Raw genomic sequence first — 23,198 nt, 5'->3', positions numbered from 1 at the left:
TCAGGACTTTAACCTTGAAATGAGCAACATGCTGCTTTTGGAGTCCGCAAAAAATTAAAACAACTTTCTGTGCAAACTTAAAGCTGACAAATGTAGCTGCCACTCTACGTTTCGAGCTATCACTAATTTTTGCCATAATTATTTTGTACGAGAATATTTTATTTTGCACTGGGAGCGTAAATTTACACTGCTAGTATAAAATAAGACATTTTCCGACTGATGAAGTAAACTTTACCCTTTTTTCCGGCTCCGAAATTATATTAACTAAAAGGAGACAAGCTATTTGGTCTAGTTGACGCGTTACAAAACGCAAATTGCATCACTTTTTACATTTCATAGCGTGTAGCGGGCGGACTTTGAGACATTTCAAGTTTTTGTTTTTTCGAGTTTTTTCCATCATTTTTTAAATTAAAAACTGTCTCACAATCTTATTGAGTAGTCACTCTCCCATAACACAAAAAATTTGCAACGCATGCAAGTTTATGAGAGAGAAAAAAAACAAAAAAGGTCATTTTTGAACATTTTTTGTAATATTTTTTGACAAAGTGCGTGCTCACTCCTCGAATTTGGTGCGTACGGACGTGCAAGATGCATTTTAGACAGTTTTTAGGATTCGTTGAACAAAAATAGATGTCTTAAAACAGGGGAACATTTAGGTTTTAATCCCTAAGAGGAGATGATGACAAGGGATCTCTCCGAATCCGCTACTAAGATAGTCGGAATTGGCTGAACTTTGCCATTAATTTAGCAATTTGATGATTAATTACTAGAAAACTAAAAAAAAACACATAAGCACCATAAAGTTCTATGGTAGATCTTATGAATTTTCATATGTTGCACAAAGAGATGAGATAAAAACATCATTAACTCAAAAACTGGCAAAACTAAGCAAAAATTACATCCCAGTAGATCAGAAAACGCCAAATGCTTGCGTCATTGTCCGAGGTTACGAGTGGTTTTTGCTACTTTAAAGTCGTAATTGAGTCATTACGAGATCAGTTTCACCAACCAACAGAGAAAAAAAGTACAAAACAAAAATTTGATCACGACAGTCTTTTTACGCTACAACGAAGAGAAAAAATTTTAATCTTACTATAGAAGTAAAAAAACTTGTTTTGACTGTTCTAGAGGTAATACTGCCGTGATTTTCATTGCTTAACTTAATAATCAACAACACTTTATAAGACACATTAAAACGGATTCAAAAGTGAGTTTTTATTCTGTCTGGTTTTGAATTTGATAACTTAGCATTTTCAGGTAGACCGATAATTTTTGTTATCTACAGAACTTCTATATTCAATGGATTGTTAAAAAGTTAGTTCATGAAACTTGCAGATAAATTTATTCTTGTTATGATGAAGTCTCTAAGGTTTCAGCTTCTGAATCAAAAGGCCTATGATCCAAAACTTTTGAGGGTGAGGCAACTTTATCAAACCAAAAAGTCAATAAAAAACCAGAGAACGAACCCCGTTCATTTGAGGAAGTCATTGGTTATTTTTTAGAAATGAATACAAAAATTTAAATCAAAGCTCAAAAAATTAAATAGTTTTCAAATAAGGAGAAAATGCTAGTCCCACAATTTCACACTGTGAAAAAGTGCTAGTCGTTGGGTAATCAGACAATTTTCGGGACGTTTGAAATACTAGTTTCACATGTGTGAAATTATATGACCAGTGTTTTCTGTCAACCCGGGGTAGCGGTTCTCCATAAAAAGTTAAATCATTCGGCTCATAAGTGATTCGTTCTAAAATCATTCGGCTTTAATTCGTTCGGCTCCTAACTCAATCGGCTTTTAGGTCATCCGGCTTTTGAGACATTCGTCTCTAAGTTATCAGGCTCCCAAATCAGTTTTTTAATTTGAGTTATTAAAGTTGTTGTGAGGTTATCATATCTTGTTGCGGGCTTTTAAAGTAGGGGGTGTGAATATAGGGGGTTAAATAACGTGCGGTTAAAGAGTGGGACTGTCTCAAAAAGATAGTGATTTCTTTTTCTGCTGAAAAATTTCAATAAGCCACAAGGGTTTGTCGTCTGCTTGTTCTCATTTTGAGCTTTTACGAAGCTTGCTGATTTTTTTGCTGTTTTTATGGAGCTACTGTATTGCTTAAATTCATTTTATGAAAAAAATATATAAATTTCAGTCGGTTTAAAGTTTTAATTAATTTCAGAGTGATCGACCAACAGATGGAAACCATTACGGCTCCCTTGGCGCCTAAAATAAAAGTTTTTGTAGTCGTCAACTTCTATTTTTCACAAAATTTGAGGCGCAAAATAAAATAACATAACTTAATCCAACAAAAGTTCGAATCAACGTTTGGGAAAAAGTCAATGAGATTATTTTGGGCATTAGATGAAATTAGGATTGGCGCAAAGTTGAAAGGCTTTCCCGCATCCTGCCAGGCTTCGATCCCAAATCCCGGTTTATGGGCACTCAAAAACCCATTTTAGTGGCAGTCAACGCAAACAATTAAACTCGGAAATGTGGAAGCAGACTGACAAATATCTGCAAATCAGACCTCACATATTCTATGTTAATCGGAACACTACAAATACCTTTTTGTCACTACATGTATCCCACAAAACAAACGCTTAATCAAACGTTTCGGTATCTTTCAAAATAGGACCCGAATTTCGGTCGAATTGATTTTGCAACTGCCATTCAAAATAAACACCCTGCAGTTTAGTCTAACATAAGTTATGGCCTGTTTTTGTTTTTAATTCGATCGCTCTGAAAACAAGCAGATTAGAGTTTAGTTTAATGGCTTATAAAAACGTACTTTTGGCTGTTTTGCTTGGAAACTAGATTTGACAAGAAAATTTTTCACCCATTATGTCTCTATTTTGTTAACTAACAATCGAATATCTGATTAAAATGTACATTAAATTATTCGATTTTGAATTTCAACCATGTAACTAATTGATTTTTCAATTTTTTGGTTTTTCTTGAACTTTTTCTAGGCAGAATAGGCGTGCCGCTGCTCCTTTTAATTTGACCGTAATTGCTCAGCTGTTAAAAACTGTGTTCACAGCTAAAAATTTTCCTAATTGTTATTTATGACAATTTTATTGTTCTCCTATTCAATTCATATCACCAAACTGGAATAAAAGGTGAGTGTTCGCTTCAATCTATTTTGAATGATGAAAAAAAACTAAGTGACAACCGACCCCATCCCTCAGTTTTCATTACCAGGGACCAATCTGAGATTTTCCCTGCGGATGTGTTCTATAAAGTTTGAAAAAAGTGTCGTTTTTTTTCTAGCTCAACGAAAATGATTTTTTGAGCTCTCCTGAAACGCCATAACACTTAAGAAAAAAAATGGAGAAAAAAAAGGCCTGCAGGCAAAACTGAAAAAGTGAGCCAAAGCAGCCGTTGTGGGCCGATTTTGGAATTTTTCCATTCAAAAAAAATGAATTTTTTGGCGCTCACTCATTTTTTTCAAATTGTGTAATTTTTGTTTGTGTTGTGGTGAGAAGATCTCAACAAAAGCTTGTGAATTAAGCATATTTGACCACAATTGTCGTTAAAACAATAGAAAAACAGTAAACCTATACAATTAACTTTCCAGTTAGACCTCCGCGCTGATTGACAAAACACATATAAGCGTTTTTTTGAATTTATTTCTAAAAATACAATTAAATAACAATTATTAATCGCAAATGGAAATAAATTTTCCGAATTTTTGGATCTTTTTAGCGTTGAAACTTCAGTTTTTGGCAAGAGTCATGAAAAGGCCTGAGAACTGATTCTCACGTCAAACCCATTGCTGATTGATGTCATGTAAAATGCTTTCAGTTGCTTACGGATGCCAAGAAAAATTCAAGTCTCAAAAAAACTTGAGCTGATCCTAATCCAATAAACTAGCGTATCATGCATCTTCAAAGTTGGTTTTTATGGAAAAGGTTTAGAAAAATTTCAAAGTCATTTTAGAAAAAATATTCTAAAGTTTTTTGAAAAAACATTGTATTTTTGACACCATTTGAAGCTTCCTAATTATCAAAAAACCATTATACAACTCAGATTATAAAAGCGCATCATATATATCAAATGAAAAAAAATTGTCAGAAGCAATTTTTCATAAAAACTAAAAATTACCAGTTTTTTTAGGACAAATTTATGTCATTTTTAATATCTTTGTCGTAGTTTGTTGTAAAAGGGACATCTGGTTCTCAAAAAATATGAACACTATATTCTTGTTATAGATTTTCAATGTGGTAAACTTCTTTAAAAAGTTTTCCTTCCATAAAAAAAACCTTTTTCTGAAAATCTCTAATTAAGGTTTTCAGGTAATTTAACATTTTTCTAGATGAGAGCTTTTTTATACCAAAAAAATGATTTTTATTTTATGCAAAAAAAATCATTTTCAAAATCCAGATTTTTTATATAATTTTTTTATCGAACCACGATCGCATATCACAATAGAAATTGGAACAATTCAAAATTTCACCATCGTTTTAGTTTTAAAAAACAAAAAACTCAGTTTTAACAGTTTTAAAATTTTTCGGGAAACAATGGATTGAATGTTTTTGCTAGTGAAGAGCAAAACATATTTTCATTAGCAAGTCAACAATTTAAATTTGAAAATGAAAACGGATTTTTTTTCAAAAAAGTTTTTTTTTGTGAATGATACATGCGATCGGATTCTCAAGCTACTATTCGTCTGGTTGTGCAAAAGGTTGTTTCTCGATCTCGAAAAAAAAGTTTGTTGTTCAAAATATGTCAAACAGTAGTTCGTTTTCAGTGAAATTAAAAAAACTAACTTCATATATTAATAAGGATAGTCGATTGCGACCAAAAGAGTAAAACTAAATTAAAAAAAAAATTTTTTTTTTTTCAAAATTGTGCTAATTTTTGTTGTGATAAGAGGATCTAATGGAAAAGTTAGAAAAAAAGCATACTCGTCAACAGTTTTTTTTTGAAAAAAAATGGCAATTAAATTTAAGAAAAAAATGTTTTTTTTTTTCATGTTTCTGGAAACATTTTTATGATTTTTTTAAGTTCCATATCACAAAAAATTTTGAAAAAATAATTTTACTGGGGTAACACTAAATTTTCACGACTTGAATAAAAACTTATCCTTCTATTTGCTTTATTTGCTCGCTTTGTCCGCTCAAAATTATAAAAAGGATTAAAAAATTTAAACCAGTTCTGATCACAACTAGCAGATGTTTTTCAAAACTTATGAATTAAAAACAGTTTTCCCGAAAATACGCAACAGATTAGGAAAACGGCGCAAAAACGCCAAACGCTGCAATATGCGGCCACAGAGATGATATGATATAATTATAATCTTTTTAAGCCGAGAAAACAAAAAAAAAACAGAAATTCAGTCTATGATTTAATTGGATAAAAATTTGAGTGTATGCTCCAATTTGCTCAAAATTTTTATCTAAAACATTTCCATCGAGTTTAAGGGGCAGTCAAAACCTTCAGGACTTTAACCTTGAAATGAGCAACATGCTGCTTTTGGAGTCCGCAAAAAATTAAAACAACTTTCTGTGCAAACTTAAAGCTGACAAATGTAGCTGCCACTCTACGTTTCGACCTATTCTTGCCATAATTATTTTGTACGAGAATATTTTATTTTGCACTGGGAGCGTAAAATTACACTGCTAGTGTAAAATAAGACATTTTCCGACTGATGAAGTAAACTTTACCCCTTTTTCCGGCTCCGAAATTATATTAACTAAAAGGAGACAAGCTATTTGGTCTAGTTGACGCGTTACAAAACGCAAATTGTATCACTTTTTACATTTCATAGCGTGTAGCGGGCGGATTTTGAGACATTTCAAGTTTTGTTTTTTCGATTTTTTTTTCATCATTTATTAAATTAAAAACTGTCTCACAATCTTATTGAGTAGTCACTCTCCCATAACACAAAAAATTTGCAACGCATGCAAGTTTATGAGAGAGAAAAAAAACAAAAAAGGTCATTTTTGAACATTTTTTGTAATATTTTTTGACAAAGTGCGTGCTCACTCCTCGAATTTGGTGCCTACGGACGTGCAAGATGCATTTTAGACAGTTTTTAGGATTCGTTGAACAAAAATAGATGTCTTAAAACAGTACCACAGGGGGACCATTTGGGTTTTAATCCCTGAGAGGGGATGGTGACAAGGGATCTCTCAGAATCCGCCACTAAGGTAGTCGGAATTGTCTGAATTTTGCCATTAATTTAGCAATTTGATGATTAATTACTAGAAAACTAGAAAAACACAACATAAGCACCATAAAGTTCTATGGTAAATCTTTTGAATTTTCATATGTTGTACAAAGAGATGAGATAAAAGTATCATTTACTCGAAAACTGGCAAAGCTAAGCAAAAATTACATCCCAGTAGATCAGAAAACGCCAAATGCTTGCGTCATTGTCTGTCGTTACGAGTGGTTTTTACTACTTTAAAGTCGTAATTGAGTCATTACGAGATCAGTTTCACCGACCAACAGAGAAAAAACGTACAAAACAAAAATTTGATCACGACAGTCTTTTTACGCTACAACGAAGAGAAAAAATTTTAATCTTACTATAGAAGTAAAAATACTTGTTTTGACTGTTCTAGAGGTACTACTGCCGTGATTTTCATTGCTTAACTTAATAATCAACAACAGTTTATAAGACACATTAAAACGGATTCAAAGGTGAGTTTTTATTCTTTCTTGTTTTGAATTTGAAAACTTAGCATTTTCAGGTAGACCGATAATTTTTGTTATCTACAGAACTTCTGTATTCAATGGACTGTTCAAAAATTAGTTCATGAAACTTGCAGATAAATTTAATCTTGTTATGATGAAGTCTCTAAGGTTTCAGCTTCTGAATCAAAAGGCCTATGATCCAAAACTTTTGAGGGTGAGGCAACTTTATCAAACCAAAAAGTCGATAAAAAACCAGAGAACAAACCCGGTTCATTTGAGGAAGTCATTGGTTATTGTTTAGAAATGAACACAAAAACTTAAATCAAAGCTCAAAAAGTTAAATAGTTTTCAAATAAGGAGAAAATGCTAGTCCCACAATTTCACACTGTGAAAAAGTGCTAGTCGTTGGGTAATCAGACAATTTTCGGGACGTTTGAAATACTAGTTTCACAAGTGTGAAATTATATGACCAGTGTTTTTTGTCAACCCGGGGTAGCGGTTCTCCATAAATAGTTAAATCATTCGGCTCATAAGTGATTCGTTCTAAAATCATTCGGCTCTTAATTCGTTCGGCTCCTAACTCATTCGGCTTTTAGGTCATCCGGCTTTTGAGACATTCGTCTCTAAATTATCAGGCTCCCAAGTCAGTTTTTTAATTTGAGTTTATTAAAGTTGTTGTGAGGTTATCTTATCTTGTTATCTTGTTCTCATTTTGAGCTTTTACGAAGCTTGCTGATTTTTTTGCTGTTTTTTATGGAGCTACTGTATTACTTAAACACATTTAATGAAAAAAAAATATATTTCAGTCGGTTTAAAGTTTTAATTAATTTCAGAGCGATCGACTAACAGATGGAAACCATTATGGCTCCCTTGACGCCTAAAATAAAAGTTTTTATAGTCGTCAAATTCTATTTTTCACAAAATTTGAGGCGCAAAATAAAATAACATAATTTTATCCAACAGAAATTCGAATCAACGTTTGGGCAAAAGTCAATGAGAATATTTTAGGCATTGGATGAAATTAGGATTGGTGCGAAGTTGAAAGGCTTTTCCGAATCCTGCCAGGCTTCGATCCCAAATCCCGGTTTATGGGCACTCAAAAACCCATTTTAGTGGCAGTCAACGCAAACAATTAAACTCGGAAATGTGGAAGCAGAATGACAAATATCTGCAAATCAGACCTCACATATTCTATGTTAATAGGAACACCACAAATACCTTTTTGACACTACATGTATCCCACAAAACAAACGCTTAATCAAACGTTTCGGTATCTTTCAAAATAGGACCCGAATTTCGGTCGAATTGATTTTGCAACTGCCATTCAAAATAAACACCCTGCAGTTTAGTCTAACATAAGTTATGGCCTGTTTTTGTTTTTAATTCGATCGCTCTGAAAACAAGCAGATTAGAGTTTAGTTTGATGGCTTATAAAAACGTACTTTCGGCTGTTTTGCTTGGAAACCAGATTTGATTAGAAAATTTTTCACCCATTATGTCTCTATTTTGTTAACTAACAATCGAATATCTGATAAAAATTACTTTAAATTATTCGATTTTGAATTTCAACCAAATAACTAATTGATATTTCAGTTTTTTGGATTTTCTTGAACTTTTTCTAGGCAGAATAGGCGTGCCGCTGCTCCTTTTATTTTGACCGTAATTGCTCAGCTGTTAAAAACTGTGTTCACGGCTAAAAAATTTCTTAATTGTTATTTATGACAATTTTATTGTTCTCCTATTCAATTCATATCACCAAACTGGAACAAAAGGTGAGTGTTCGCTTCAATCTATTTTGCACGATGAAAAAAAAACTAAGTGACAACCGACCCCATCCCTCAGTTTTCATTACCAGGGACCAATCTGAGATTTTCCCTGCGGATGTGTTCTATAAAATTTGAAAAGTGTGTCGTTTTTTTTCTAGCTCAACCAAAATGATTTTTCGAGCTCTCCTGAAACGCCAGAACACTTAAGAAAAAAAATTGGAGAAAAAAATGCTCTGCAGGCAAACCTGAAAAAGTGAGCCAAAGCAGCCGTTTTGGGCCGATTTTGGAATGTTTCCATACAAAAAAATGCATTTTTTGGCGCACACTCATTTATTTTCAAATTGTGTAATTTTTGTTTGTGTTGTGGTGAGAAGATCTCAACAAAAGCCTGTGAATTAAGCATATTTGACCACAGTTATCGTTAAAACAATAGAAAAACAGTAAACCTATACAATTCACTTTCGAGTTAGACCTCCGGGCTGATTGACAAAACACATATAAGCGTTTTATTGAATTTTTTTCTAAAAACACACTTAAATAACACTTATTAATCTCAAATGGAAATAAATTTTCAAAATTTTTGAATATTTTTTAGCGCGAAACTTCAGTTTTTGGCAAGAGTCATGAAAAAGCCTGAGAAATGATTCTCACGTCAAACCCATTGCTGATTGATGTCATGTAAAATGTTTTCAGTTATTTACGGATGCTAAGACAAATCCAAGTCACAAAAAAATTTGAGCTGATCTTCATCCAATAAACTTGCGTATCATGCAACTTCAAAGTTGGTTTCTATGAAAAAGGCTTAGTCAATTTTCAAACTAATTTTTGAAAAACTATTTTAAAGTTTTTTGAAAAAACATTGCTTTTGTGACACCATTTGAAGCTTCCTGATTATCAAAAAACCATTATACAACTCAGATTTAAAAAAGCGCATCATAAATATCAAATGAAAAAAAAGTTTGTCAGAAGCAATTTTTCACAAAAACTAAAAATTACCAGTTTTTTTAGGACAAACTTAGGTCATTTTTAATATCTTTGCCGTAGTTTGTTGTAAAAGGGACATCTGGTCCTCAAAAAATACGAACACTATATTTTTGTTATAGATTTTCAATGTGGTAAACTTCTTTAAAAAGTTTTCCTTCCATAAAAAAAACCTTTTTCTGAAAATCTCTAATTAAGGTTTTCAGGTAATTTAATTTTTTTCTAGATGAGAGCTTTTTTATATCAAAAAATTGATTTTTATTTTATGCAAAAAAAATCATTTTCAAAATCCAGATTTTTTATATAATTTTTTTATCGAACCACGGATAAGAAAATGGAACAATTCAAAATTTCACCATTGTTTTAGTTTTATAAAACAAAAAACTCAGTTTTAACAGTTTTAAAATTTTTCGGGAAACATTAGATTGAATGTTTTTGCTAGTGAAGAGCAAAACATATTTTCATTAGCAAGTCAACAATTTAAATTTGAAAATGAAAACGGATTTTTTTTCAAAAAAGTTTGCTTTTTTGTGAATGATACATGCGATCAGATTCTCAAGCTACTATTCGTCTGGTTGTGCAAAAGGTTGTTTCTCAATCTCGAAAAAAAAATTGTTGTTCAAAAAATGTCAAACAGTAGTTCGGTTTCAGTTAAATTAAAAAAAACTAAGTTCATATATTAATAAGGATAGTCGATTGCGACCAAAAGAGTAAAACTAGATTAAAAAAAAAGTGTTTTTTGTTTCAAAATTGTGCTAATTTTTGTTGTGAGAAGAGGATCTAATGGAAAAGTTAGAATAAAAGCATACTCGTCAACAGTTTTTGTTGGAAAAAAAGAATGGCAATTAAATTTAAGAAAAAAATGTTTTTTTTTCATGTTTCTGGAAACATTTTTATGATTTTTTAAGTTCCATATCACAAAAAAATTTTGAAAAAATAATTTTACTGGGGTAATACTAAATTTTCACGACTTGAATAAAAACTTATCCTTCTATTTGCTTTATTTGCTCGCTTTGTCCGCTCAAAATTAGAGAAAAGGTTAAAAAAATTTAAACCGGTTCTTATCACAACTAGCAGATGTTTTTGAAAACTTTATCAGTCATTAAAAAAACCATTCAAGAGGCCTTAAGGTATTACAGTACTCAACCCGTTTCGATAGTTATTTGTGGTACTTAATTTTGAGCAAAAAACATACTAAATTTGCTTTAAAAAGTAATCATTCAACCTAAGACAAAGTTGCTTCGAATTTTCAGTGATCAGACAAAAAAACTAATTATGAGTGGTTTGAATGGCTTTTTTTTAAAGAAAGAGTCTCTGGTTTTTCTGTTTCTTTCCTGCCTTACAGATTTTTATAGGGCTAGGTGCTGCTTCTGAATCTGGTTGTGTCAACTAGTTGCTTTGAAAATGATCCTAAAGAAAATTTTCCACGCGAAGGACCCGACTGCTAATGGATTTCAATTTATTCGGCTTGTCAATAGCCAAAATCTAATTGTTAATTTTGTTCCGACCGGTGTGTTTTAGTTTCTTTTCTTTATTTTTATTTTAAAGATTGTTTTCCAAATCAGGTGTCACAAATAATCTTTGAACTGGGCTGAATTGTATATCATGTTCAAGCTCTTTCAATTGTGATTTGAACGAAAGTAGAAAAATTCTCAATAAAAATTCCGTTTGAGAAAAACCGAAATTTTTGATTCGTCTATTTTTGAGCGAGTTAAGCGATCGAGTAACTTTCGTTGTATGCTAATTACCAATTTCAGTTAAAAACATATATTTTTTTTAAAAAAAATATAGTTATGGATGCTTTATATAGCGTTTCGCTGGCAAAAAAAACTTTCGAAAATATTTGAAATCTTTTGCGCAAAAACTTGAAAAAGAAAACTTCAAAATTTTTTTGAAAACCTTTTTTAAATATTTTTCGTTTACTTAAATTTTTTAATACAATTGTAATCATTTATGCTTAAATCAGTAAATTTATACGCGTTTGTATAGCTCTATCATCACACGACGTACAAGAAAAGACACTAACTTGAAAAAAAAATCAGAGAATGTGGTCGGAACGTTCTGCGCTACTTGCTCAGCAACCGCCTATCTTTGTTTCCTTTTGGTTTTATTCTATGATCGCAGTTTTTTTTTACCCTAAAGTTTAACAAAAGGTTTCTTTACGCCAAAATACACTTCATTTAAAGGGGAGCGCCCGCCTTTCGAAAACGGCACTCAATACCTTTCGAAAAAGGTAGCCCTTAATACTATTTTACAACATCCGATTTTGGCTCTACAACACTCAAAACTTTAGCTTGGCTTCTGGGGCTCCAATATACACAAAAATTGAGGAGGAAGCGCACGCCGTAAAAACGCAATGTGTTCGTCGCAAAACCTTTCAAAACGGCATTTTAGGGCTTTTTTTTTACAAAATTTGTTGCGAAAAACTTTTGAGCAAAACAAGGTCATTATAATATTTTATGAAAGCTCGGAAAACCTAATGTGGTCAGTCCAAAAAATAGGTCGACAAAAACTATTGATGTTTTTTTTTGTAAAAATCAACCTAAACATTTCCTAAGCGCGCCATTGGCTTGCTTGTTTTCTGTTTATCTAGTTTGTTTCTGTCTCTAGAATGGCTAGTGAAGATCAGCATCAGTTTACAGAAGAAGAAATCGGGGAATTCAGAGAAGCGTTCTCCCTTTTCGACAAGGTAGAGATCTATTTTTACAAGGAACTACGCATTTTCAGCAAAAAAATTGAAGAGAACAAATTTAACATTTGTATCTCAAACAGCTCGCAGGAAAGCCACTAAAAGTCCACTGATGATAGAATTATATCCATTTAAATTTGAACCTCGTTAGAGAAATTTATGAAAATTAATTAGAAAAACCAAGTTAATTATTTTTCAGCGGATATCCGAATCATTTTGCAGTTGCAAAAGCAAAATTTTTGTTCAACTTTTAATGAAAACGATGGTTATATCCGAACCATTTCGCAGAACTTTTGTTCAACTTTGGATAACTTGATAGTATGGAATATGATGCTTGCTTTGAGGACGGGGATGGAACTATCACCACTTCTGAACTGGGTACAGTGATGAGGTCTCTAGGGCAGTCGCCCACAGAGCAGGAACTTCAGGACATGATCAACGAGGTAGGGACACGAAGGCTAGTTATACGCGCTCTTGTCAACCTAATAGTCAACCTCCGAGTTAGGCCTCCGAGCTGATTGGCTAAAAAAATTAAAAGTATTTTGTGAAATTCATTCCTAAAAAAAACACTTGAATAACACTTATTAATCGCAAGCTGAAAAACATTTTCAGCATTTTTTGATACAACCCTTTTATAAAGCCTTGAATTTTCAGTCTGTTTTTTAAGAGATTCATGAAATTTTACCCTTAAATGATCAGATTTTGAAATAAGTTTGGTCAACTTGAGCTGTTTTTGAGCGTTTTCAACAAGTATTAGGTGATCTAAAAGGGACGGAGAAATTGAACTGAAAAAGTAGTAACTCCAAGTCTAGCTCAATGTTCCAATTGATCTTAACCTTTTTCTTTTTATCATTTTCTGAAGCAAAAAATCTTTCACAAAGTTCCAATTCTCGTAGTTTTCAAAACCCTAGCCCTACTAAGCGCAAAGATTTTCTTTCTATTCTAACACGTGTTCAACAGAATAAAATTTTGACTTTGAAAGCTTACATTTGCTGAGTTTAGAGGTCTATTTCGGCAAAAAGTGTTAGGCGAAGGGGTCGGCGAAAACGTTGTAAAGATCAGGTATTATCACAAGTCCATCATCACCAGCTGTCATAGCTGAATTGTCATGATTCACACTTTCATGCTATTCAATCCTGTCACAACGCGTTCGGCAGTTTTCGTAAAACTTCATCCCAAAAATTTTTGGCTGAAAAATCCGGATTTTTTTGCCTATTCCAAACATTGGAAGATTAATTTCAATCGGACATTAGAATGTTAGACGTCGTTTCTTGTAAGTATACCAATTACGGCTGAGGGGAGCGTCAACTCCAATTCACAGCAGAATAATTGAGCAAAAATTAATACTTAATTTCAGGGGCAGATCCAGAGTTTTGCCGAGGGGGAGCGGATTTGTGACAAAGTGACAAAATGGATTGTGACAATAATGAAGATTAATAAAATTTTTTAATAATATTTCTCCGCATAAGATCTGTCTGTGAAGCAGTTGATGGTTTAAAAGTAACTTTTTCACTCTTCTGTTGAGAGCCGTTGACTGGAAGTTCTTCCCAAAGCAAAAAATATATAGGTAGCGCTCAATCAAAAAAGCTTAAAGAGCACTAGACACTAAGTTTGGGCGGTATTTTTATTTTTGGGTAAATAGTCTCGAAATTGCGCCGACTTATTTTTTTTCTGCTTAGCCTCCCTATACTGCAATTTTTCTGTCCTTTTTTTTGAGACATTTACAAGCTATTATGGCTAAATAAGAGCAATATCATGGAGAGGAGTATGAACAAAAAAGCGCTCACTACTGAATAGTTAACTTGTTCACGCCACCTCAATTTAATTTCATTATGCAACGCTAATTTGGTAATTCAAAATTGAAGATCAAAATTTGAGTGGGTGGGAAAGAGTCATTGGTTTGATTGTACCAGGTGGATGGCGACGGGAATGGGCTGATAGACTTCCAGGAATTTCTGCAGATGATGAGTCGGAAGGCGGGCGAGGGGGACGAGGAGGAAGAGATCAAAGAGGCCTTCAAGGTGTTTGACCAGGACGGCAACGGACTCATCGACCGAAACGAACTCAAGTATGCCACTACGTATATTAAAAGAATTAAGATAAGAGCGCGTTTTTTAATACATTCTCACTTGAGATTTATGCGCTCTCAGAACTCTCAAACTTTAATTTTAACAGAAAAAATTTTAAAAGATAATTCAATATTTTGCAGATCTTAAATGAAAAAAAAAATAGCTTGAAGCTGGGGCATAAACAGCCAACACAAAAGTAATAAATAGAAAAAAAAAACGAAAATTTCAACAAAAATTTTGACGACTTTTTTTAGGTCGACCAAATTGATTTTTCGAGCTCTTTTAAAGCACTAAAAAGACGCTGTTTTGGCCAAATTAAAAAAAAACACGTCAAAAAGCCGTTTTTGGGCACTTTTGTGAACATTTTTGCAAAAAAAATCGCGTTTTTTTGGCTCGCGCTTCCCCACAAAAACAGTATATATTGGCTTCCCCACAAAAACAGTATATATTGGCGCCGTGCGATGTGTCTCAAGCTGATGCTATCGCATTAAATAAAACAAAAAATTTTGGAATAATGATTCAATTTTTCTAATAACATATATATTTTTTTTTAATATCGCAAGCGCAAAATTAAAACTGGTCAACTTGTTTGCAACAAAAAGTATTTGAGTTTCTACTTTCCTGATTTGATTTTGTGTTGTTAAGAAACATCATGTTGAATCTTGGGGAGAGATTGACAGATGAAGAGTGTGATCAGATGATCAAAGAGGCCGACTTGGACGGAGACGGATTCGTCAACCTCGAAGAGTTCATCATAATGATGAAGCCCAGATGATCAGAGCCAAACAATCAAACAAAACGCAACCTATCATTTCATACTTTTGTTTTACATTTGTAAGAAGCTAGTTAACCATGAACAAATTTGAAGTTTCAAACTGTTGTAAGTCGCATTTCAACCAAAGTATAACATTTACAAAAAAGATTACAAAAAAAACTAAAGAATATCCGGTTTGAAAAAAAAATACAAGGACATTTTTCGAAAATTTCTTCGAACTAAAAAGACAAAGGCAAAGATTTTTACAAAAAGTCAACTGTGTGCATGCTACAAAATTTTACTTTTGCTTGTATAATCAGATCAAAACCTATGAGTATCAATAGATTTTGATCTGTTGTATCGCCAAAAAACATGAATCACCAAAAAATTGGCCAACATTAAAAATTTTCTTTGCCAATATAACTAAATTTGGATAGGGAGCGCGCGCCAAAAAAACGCACTTTTTTGGTTCAATATTTTAGCAGTCAAAACGTCATTTTTAGCATATTTCTTCAAAAATTTGCCTGCGGCGCACAAAATTGTTGACCTCGAGAAATCAAATTGCTTGAACTAAGAAAAAAAAGTTGTTCAAGAAACCGCCCCACTCCATAGAAAAGTTTCTGCGCATGTCACTTATCTAAGCAATGATGGATATTCGTTTTTTAATAGCTATCAAGGAAATGATACAGAAAAATTTACAAATGTCATTTTTTACCCAATAAATGAGTGATTTTTTAGCAAAAACACTTAAATTTCTAGGGTTTCAATCAGAAAGAAGAAAAACGAAGAAAAATAGAAGAAAAATTTTCAAAAAGTCATAAATTACAGAAATATTATCTCAAATTAAAAATATTACTTCAATAATAGCAGAAAGTTATAAGCAACTGGAAATTTGCGAAAATCAAAACAATAAGCCTTAGAAGGAATATAAAAGGGCGCTTTCTAAGGAAAAACAAAGAGGAGAATGCTTTGCGAATTAGAGAAAAATGATAAAAGTACTGAAAGAAAAAAAAACAACTTTCCACTTTACGAGGCCAAATAATGCACTGGATAAGCGCACAATTTTGTGTCTGTATGGTCCTGGATTCCAGAGACAAGTCTTAAAACATGTTAAATTTGTGTCGGAACGATCGAAGGAAATGAAAGAGCAAAAGAAGAACAGGGAGAGTCCTTGTAGTGGAATCCGCTTACTTTTCCCAAAAAGCACAGTTTGGCCTCGTAATGCAAAATCTGGTTTATTTCAATTGATAGAAGTTCATCTCATGTTTTGAAAACCCTCGTCAAAATATGTTAGTTTGAAAGACCAAGTTTGTCGTAAAAAAAACAGACCGAGCAGGAAAATTTCATTTAGTAGAATATGATCAGAGGCGGAAAAAAACATGAAAATGATGAGAAGCGGAAAATTACAAGATTATAATGAGAAGCGGAAAACAATATGCTGCATAAGATATTGCAATTATTATTGCGAAACCAAAAATCTGAAAAAAGCCGACAAAAATTGAAACAAGAAAGCGATTTGAGGTCAGCGTACAATAAAGGCCAGCAATCAAACTCTTCATGTCACGAATATCAACATCCCTGCTCTCTAGCTGCCCTAAAAAATTTAAAACCTACCATGAAGATCAAAATTCTGATGAAAACAATATCGTCCTCTCTGACGCCTATGCACACTCCCATCTATAATAATCCAAAGTTCCTAAGGACCAACAAACAGACGAAAAAATTGAATACGTGTTAAACCAACTTAACGACCATCATCAAACTAAGCTCCTATACGAAGGTAATTTGTCTGCATCATCACCAGATATTTCCTTGAACACCAGACTGAGGACGTTTTAGCAGAGAAAGTCTTGCAAAATGATGTAAACGCTGTAGAACGGATCTTTTGTGACACAATTTTTGCTGCAGTCTGTCTTACATTCCTAATGACCGGCATTGTTCCATTGATCCAGTCCTAAGCCAAGAACAAAAGATTCTTGAACACCAAAGAGATGAAATTATAAATTTTAAATTATTCGACGCTTTTTTAATGACTTAAGCAAAGAGATCATGGCCAAAATTTCAAAAGAAAACGATACGAAAAAAGGAAAAATCCTCCAGTTTTTCAATCAAGAAACGTCGCCAATTAAACTCCGAAAAAAAGTTCGGTCTTTAAATGGCAGCAGGTAAATTGTAGGAACACAGCCAATTAATTTAAATGATAAAAAAATTTTCTGCTGGTAGACCTTGCAAACGCTCTAAACGTGCAATATATTATTTAATCAATCCGCACCGATAAAAAAGCTAACGAAAACCTTTAAAAAAATTCCCTAAACTTGAAGGCTATTTACGTTTTATCACACTGGAAACTAGAAACAACACCGAAGCAGCAAATCCCTCCGAAACACTAGGAACGAATGATCTATGTACAGTCCACCTCAATCACACCAGTATTAGCAATAGCCTTTTCAACGAATGTTTTCAGTCTTTTGCTCTCTTTAAAGAAAATTTGCCAAAATTGGAAAAAAAAATTTAAAAAGTACTTCGCCCAAAAACTTAACAAAGATCTCAAAATGTCAGACTTGCACCACCCATTCTCATGTTGAGCCAAGTTGTCTTTAATCCATCACACACTAACCAAGTTCCTACCCAAAGCTGATCAGCAACATGACTTTCGCACTTTCATCTAGTGTTTTTTTTCACAAAGAGGCAAATCTAATAACTCGAAAAACATAACCAACAGAATTTGGAGAAAATTTGAAAGAAAATTAAATGATTGAAAAAATGTAGGTGATACCTTCTATCGGTTTTTTCAATTGAACTCAAAAGTAAGTTTGACAGCAGGGCAGTAGAATTTTCTCGCAAGACTGCCACTTGCTAAAATCGTTGGCGGAAACCTTTATTATGCCAGGTAAACCCCCACAATATTTTTTTCCGTTTGATCTTCACATATGAGATTTGCCAGGTAGTTTTCGAGAAAAGTGAAAAATTTTGCTAAAATGAAAAACGGTTAAAATTTCAGAACAGGTTTTCTATCAGAAAAAAAAGTGACGCAACTTTAGTGAGAAATATTTTTGCAACCAGTTCCTCCGACTGAATCCTTATGCACAGATTCGTGATGTAGTTTTTAGACAAAAAAGAACCAAAAAGCTTGCAAAATGCGGTCACAAAAATAATCAGTATGAAGCCCGCGAAAGCTATAACTTTTGATCTAAAGAATAGGGAAGACTGGCATAGGCAGCGAATAAACCTATAACCTGCGTTTTGATTGAACTATTAATCTGAGAACTGTCAGGGTAGTTTTAGTTTTCGAGAAAAGTCAAAAGTTTCAGAACAAGTTAAAAAATCATAAGAATTTTTTTCCCGAAGGTCGTAACATTCTTTCCTATTACAATTAGGCGATGGCCACTGAAGCATGAGAGCTTTCCCTATCCAGTTTTTCCGATTGAATTTGAATTTTCAGCTTTGGTACTCAACGAGTAAACTCAAAAAATTCGAACTGAATACCAAAATTGGCCGATCATGCAAAGCAGCGCAACATAAGCCAGCTATGCAATTGAACTCAAAATCTCAGCTTTTGAAGTTTTTTTTGATAGAAATCAAGTTTTCGAAAAACGCCAAAAACAAAAAAAAAGTTGACATTTCCAGGTGCCATAATTTTTGGCAAAGAAAAAACTTTGCCTAAGCCGTAATGCAGGTGAGCTTCCAACAACCGGTTCTTTCGATTGAAATCACGATCTCGTTTTCAAACAGTAAATTCAGTGAAAAAATAAATGTTTTACAAAAATGGTCAAAATGGTGTTACACAAAAACAATTAATGTGTTTTAGAAAAATGGTCGAAATGGTGAAAAAATTGAACGTAGTCGCTGATGCAGGAATGCTTTCAATAAAAACTGATCTTCCGATTGGACACAAAAAAATCTCAGATCAAACCGACTAGTTTTTGAGAAAATGAACAAACTCCAGAAACATGGGCCAAAAATTCTCCCCCTCCCCCGCAGTTTTTCGAAGGCTGTAGAAGGTGAAGTATAGTAAAAAGGAAAAGGGAAAAACAGGCACACAAAAAACTGAGTTGATACCGATTCCATGGTACCATTTATACTACTGATGACATTTTTTTGAAAATCGGTCAAGTGGCTTCTGATAAAAAACTAAACTTTTTGAGAAAAGTACAAAAAATTTGCAAAGCCTATCACAAGAAAATTGAAAAAAAAAAACAAGAAATCAAAACTGTTGTTGCAAAAGAGTTTTACGATTTTAAGTTTTGACACTCAAAAATTTCACAACCCACCCTCCTAATTCCTACAAAAATAAATAAAAAGTTTTTGCCTTTGAAACAGCGCAATACAGGATGATCATGCTAATACAACATGAGCTGAAAAACTGATAGAAAAAAAATAGAAAAGAAATAAATAAAATTATTCAAATTCAGATTTTTACAAAATACAAAACACTTTTCAATCACATTGGAAACGGCTAAAAACAAAAGCCATTCTTTCAAAATTAGGCTGCTTAACAAACGTACCTGATAAAATGTGACGCACTGGACAGAAATGAGCCGAAAAATAGGACGGAAGCCGCGAATCCGGAAAAATTTCATCTTTTTTGAACAAATTCATTTGAAAAAAAAAATAGTACTAAGATTTTTTACGTTGATAGTCGTCAAAATAGTTTTATTTCAATTTTCAACAAATTGAGCTTTTCAACACAGTCTGCAGCTGAAAATAAATGGAGTAGTTTTTTGTCAGAAAATGTTCACGGGAAAAAAGTGAAGTTTCCGATTACAAGTGCACTTGTTGTCGCAAGTGAAATCAGTGAAATATCAAACTAAGAAAGTCCACCAAATAATACAGTTCCGGCCACGCTTGATTCATCAAAGGTTTTCGTCATGGTCAGCTATGGAACCGTCCTGGATCTCCTTTATGGCACCAGCGTACTAGAAAGCCTAACTAAGTGGTTGTCAAACTAAGTGAGTGGGCTTTGATTAACGATGTACAGAAAAACCTTGTCAAATTCTAGGATTTTGTGTACAGGCAACTCCCAAGTTTCAGTCTTATCCCCAAAATTTATGTTTTTTGCGTTAATGTCGCTCCTATATGACCCTCGATGTAAAACTGCAGTCCTACGCGGATGGCTTCCATCCTTTTGATCCAAGGATTTTTATTCAATTATCTAACTAAATTGTACAAAAGATTTGAACTCCAGATACTTTTTTCTCCCTAAGTTTTGGCGAGAATTTTATTCTGTTATTAGCGATCTGCTACAAGATGTTTACACCAATCTGAATGTGGAAATGAACCACGCAAATCTGCTTTTTGAGAAATATCCTAATTTACTTGGAGTTTTCATCGACCCCTGCCAAAATTTCGCTAATCATCCCAAGCAAATATCCACAAAAGCCAAGTGCAGGATATCAATCCTGATGGCTCTATCCGGGACTCAATGGGCCAGTCCAAAAAAAACGTTGCTGGTAACGTTTAAAGATGTGATAACACAAATTTCAGATAATGCGGACCCTGCCTCGTCTCAAGCTGAAAGTAAGAAACATTTTTACAAATTGCAAACAGTTCAAATGAATATGCTGCACAAATATGAGCGCAAAAAAGCTCTATTTTCGGAATGAAATTTTTTGAATATGCACAGCCACTATCAGCTGCCGTCGCAGTTTGCTCTTAATACCTTCGTTTCATCCAACCCACAACTTTTTAAGCACTATTATTTTGAACTGCTCCGGAATATTCGCCATTTGGTGCTTAACTCATACGCCTTAAAATAGACACCATCCTATCCGCAGCTATTACTCCTCAGTTTTTCAGAAATTAGTTCACTAAATATTTTGAAAGGTTGCTTCAAAAGCAAATACACGAATAGATTCAGCCAGGACACCTAAAAAAGCACTACCCCTTACACCACCTTTTCAACTGTTCACAGAACACCATTTTTTCAACCCCAATGGACTTGTGATTTTCGTCCGATCGCAGTTGCGACATTTCTGTGGCTTGGTTTTAGCATGACTGAGGTAAATCATCGAGCTAAAAACAACAACACTTGCCCGTACCCGATCAAAAGAAGAGATATTTCTGAATGATGAGTATTAAACGCTTTAATTGCAGCGCTGTTACATGCTTCTTCTAGTGAACTCAACTCGGTGAGTTAAACTAGGTATTAACGGCACCGCTATTGCGTTAACTGCTATAAACCTTTTAGGCAATCTCTACAAAATAGCCATCATATAGAGCAAAAAGTGTCTGTGGTCGACAGTTTTTGAAAAAAAAAATGACCGAGTTTAAGAAAATGGGTGCAGTAAATTTTTCCCGCTAAAATTTCGGAAAACTCAAAATCATTTTTACAACAATCAACAATCTGTGTGAACAAACTTTCTGACTTTTTCTTGAAAAAATGTTTTAAAAAATCAACAACACTTACTTAAATGTCTTAAATACTTTTTTGAGACTTTCTTATTAAATGACTCCCTGAATTACAAAAGACAAACGACTTTAAATTTCAGTAACCCAAAGTCAATTATAGATTTTTATACAACTGATTTTTTTCGGCTCTTTTTTCACATGAAAATTGATTCGGACTTATTACGAAATGACAAATTTTTATTCTCCGTATTTAACTTTTTAAACCATTTGCACCATAAAAATGATGCTATCGTGCGAGGTTACGAACCATTTCTCCAATATACAGATTTGCTTTGCAACAACGCGATCAATTCCTATTTTTCATTCCAATGGCGATCTTCAAATTAAAAGTTCACTTATAGAACTTCTTCGATGTTTTTATTGCAAATTAATCGTTGCAATAAATTACTACTACTGCTTTTTTCTAATTTCTAACTTTCATTTGCCACGGTTTCGCACAACCTGTCTCAAATAAAATTGATATTGACATACCGAATTCTCTATGTACATGTATTTTGTTATAGGATGCGCCAATTTGAGAAAGACCAGTTTTTAAATTTGAAAAACCAAACTCGAGAAAATCATGCTAACAAATTATGTGATAGGTCTGTAGATTGAATTTCGAGATACTGATGAAAAAAGAAAAAAAGGTTCAAAAAATTTTCAAGGTATCTCACAATTTAATTTTTCACAATAAAACTTATTCTACGACAAACCCAGTGTAACGCTAGTTTCCCGCCATTTTTTCACAATCGAGAATGGATCAAGGGTTCTATTATGCAAGGGGCGCATTATTATGTCGTCCAAACAGTTTTACGAGAAAACTCACTTTTGCAGTTTTTGGACACTTTTTGCCCAAAAGCACGCCCCTAACAAATCAAAAGCGCCTTTGAAACAATTGTGGGTATAGTCAGACAAAACGCGCGCAATAAAAAACCGCTGAAGGTACTCTTTGATCCGACGAGATGCCCAAGTCCTGATCGAAGGATCCGATTTTCTATTGCGTTAACACGCGCGCTAAATGAATTAAATATCATCACACAAGCGAAGCTCTACTTCTCAAAGTACTGCAAATTGAAGCAAAAAAGTAGCTCTTAAAAGTGAAAAAAAAAAGAATTAAATGGGAAAACAAGGATAGCCGGACACTGTGCAAGTAGCACAGAATGTTCCGACCATGGTCTTAAAAATACAAGAACGTTTTTTCTAGAACTTAGGAATAATCGGCAGTCATCAAACATATGCAAATTGGAAAAAATGAATAGAAAAACGAATAAAACTTCGTATGAATCAAGAAAAACAATCAAAAGTTTTTGATTCCCAAAATGGAGCAAACTAACTGTTTTCATGGCTTCAACTAAGCAAAAATAAAATATTTCAAGCCTGCTCGCACTTTATTTGTTCGAAATTGTACCAAAAATAAAAAATTTGAAGTGGGTTTTTCTCGACACTGGTGAATTTGTTCAAAAAGTTTTAATGTCGTTCAAATCACGACTGAACGGGGACATTTTCGGAAGATAATTTGTTGAACCTGATCTTGCGTGGAAAACAAAAAAAAAAGAAAAAACTAAAGCACACCCCCAATTTCAATGGTCGAATCAATATGCCTTGAAAAATCGAACTTCACTATGTTGCGTACTCGAAATCCGATACAACAACAACCACTCGCGATCCAACACAAATATAAAAAATTTCAAGTTGAAAAATTCGAAAATCTTGATTAAAAAAAACTAGGTGAACCAAAACTTTTGTATGTCTCGATAAGACAACCAGAGGCCCAGCTTAAGCTGGGAGTACATTTTTCTTGGTTTTTGAATTTGTTATACTGATTCGGGATGAACTACATTCATTGACTCTTAAAAAACTGATAAAACCTACCGTTATTAACCTAGTAAAAACGGTCTAATAAACATATATTTACCTCTAT

At 33.4% G+C, this 23,198-nt stretch overlaps 1 protein-coding gene across 2 annotated transcripts; it reads left to right on the top strand.

Moving 5' to 3' along the window:
- Positions 1 to 6,479: 6,479 nt before the first annotated feature.
- LOC134847530 (calmodulin-A-like) lies at positions 6,480 to 15,017 on the top strand. 2 transcript variants are annotated; one of them, XM_063864585.1, is made up of 5 exons: positions 6,480 to 6,634; positions 11,986 to 12,064; positions 12,409 to 12,507; positions 13,978 to 14,132; positions 14,779 to 15,017. In XM_063864585.1, the coding sequence occupies exons 2-5, from the start codon at positions 11,987 to 11,989 to the stop codon at positions 14,906 to 14,908; spliced, it is 462 nt and encodes a 153-aa protein (XP_063720655.1). In that variant the 5' UTR covers positions 6,480 to 6,634; position 11,986; the 3' UTR covers positions 14,909 to 15,017. The 2 variants fall into 2 exon arrangements, with proteins under 2 accessions (XP_063720655.1, XP_063720656.1); XM_063864586.1 differs by lacking the exon at positions 6,480 to 6,634 and adding an exon at positions 8,277 to 8,400.
- Positions 15,018 to 23,198: the final 8,181 nt, after the last annotated feature.

Source organism: Symsagittifera roscoffensis, chromosome 6 (genome assembly GCF_963678635.1).
Source record: "Symsagittifera roscoffensis chromosome 6, txSymRosc1.1, whole genome shotgun sequence".
NCBI classification, from domain to species: domain Eukaryota; kingdom Metazoa; phylum Xenacoelomorpha; order Acoela; family Convolutidae; genus Symsagittifera; species Symsagittifera roscoffensis.
The sequence above is the reverse complement of the archived record's forward strand: the minus strand, read 5'-3'. Positions and strand labels throughout refer to the sequence as shown.

Excerpts from the sequence above, each read along its gene's own strand:
- LOC134847530 (XM_063864585.1), top strand. The coding sequence starts at position 11,987 with ATGGCTAGTGAAGATCAGCATCAGTTTACAGAAGAAGAAATCGGGGAA. Across the intron at positions 12,065-12,408 it reads CGTTCTCCCTTTTCGACAAG|GACGGGGATGGAACTATCAC; the intron begins GTAGAGATCTAT and ends GCTTGCTTTGAG. Across the intron at positions 12,508-13,977 it reads TTCAGGACATGATCAACGAG|GTGGATGGCGACGGGAATGG; the intron begins GTAGGGACACGA and ends TGATTGTACCAG.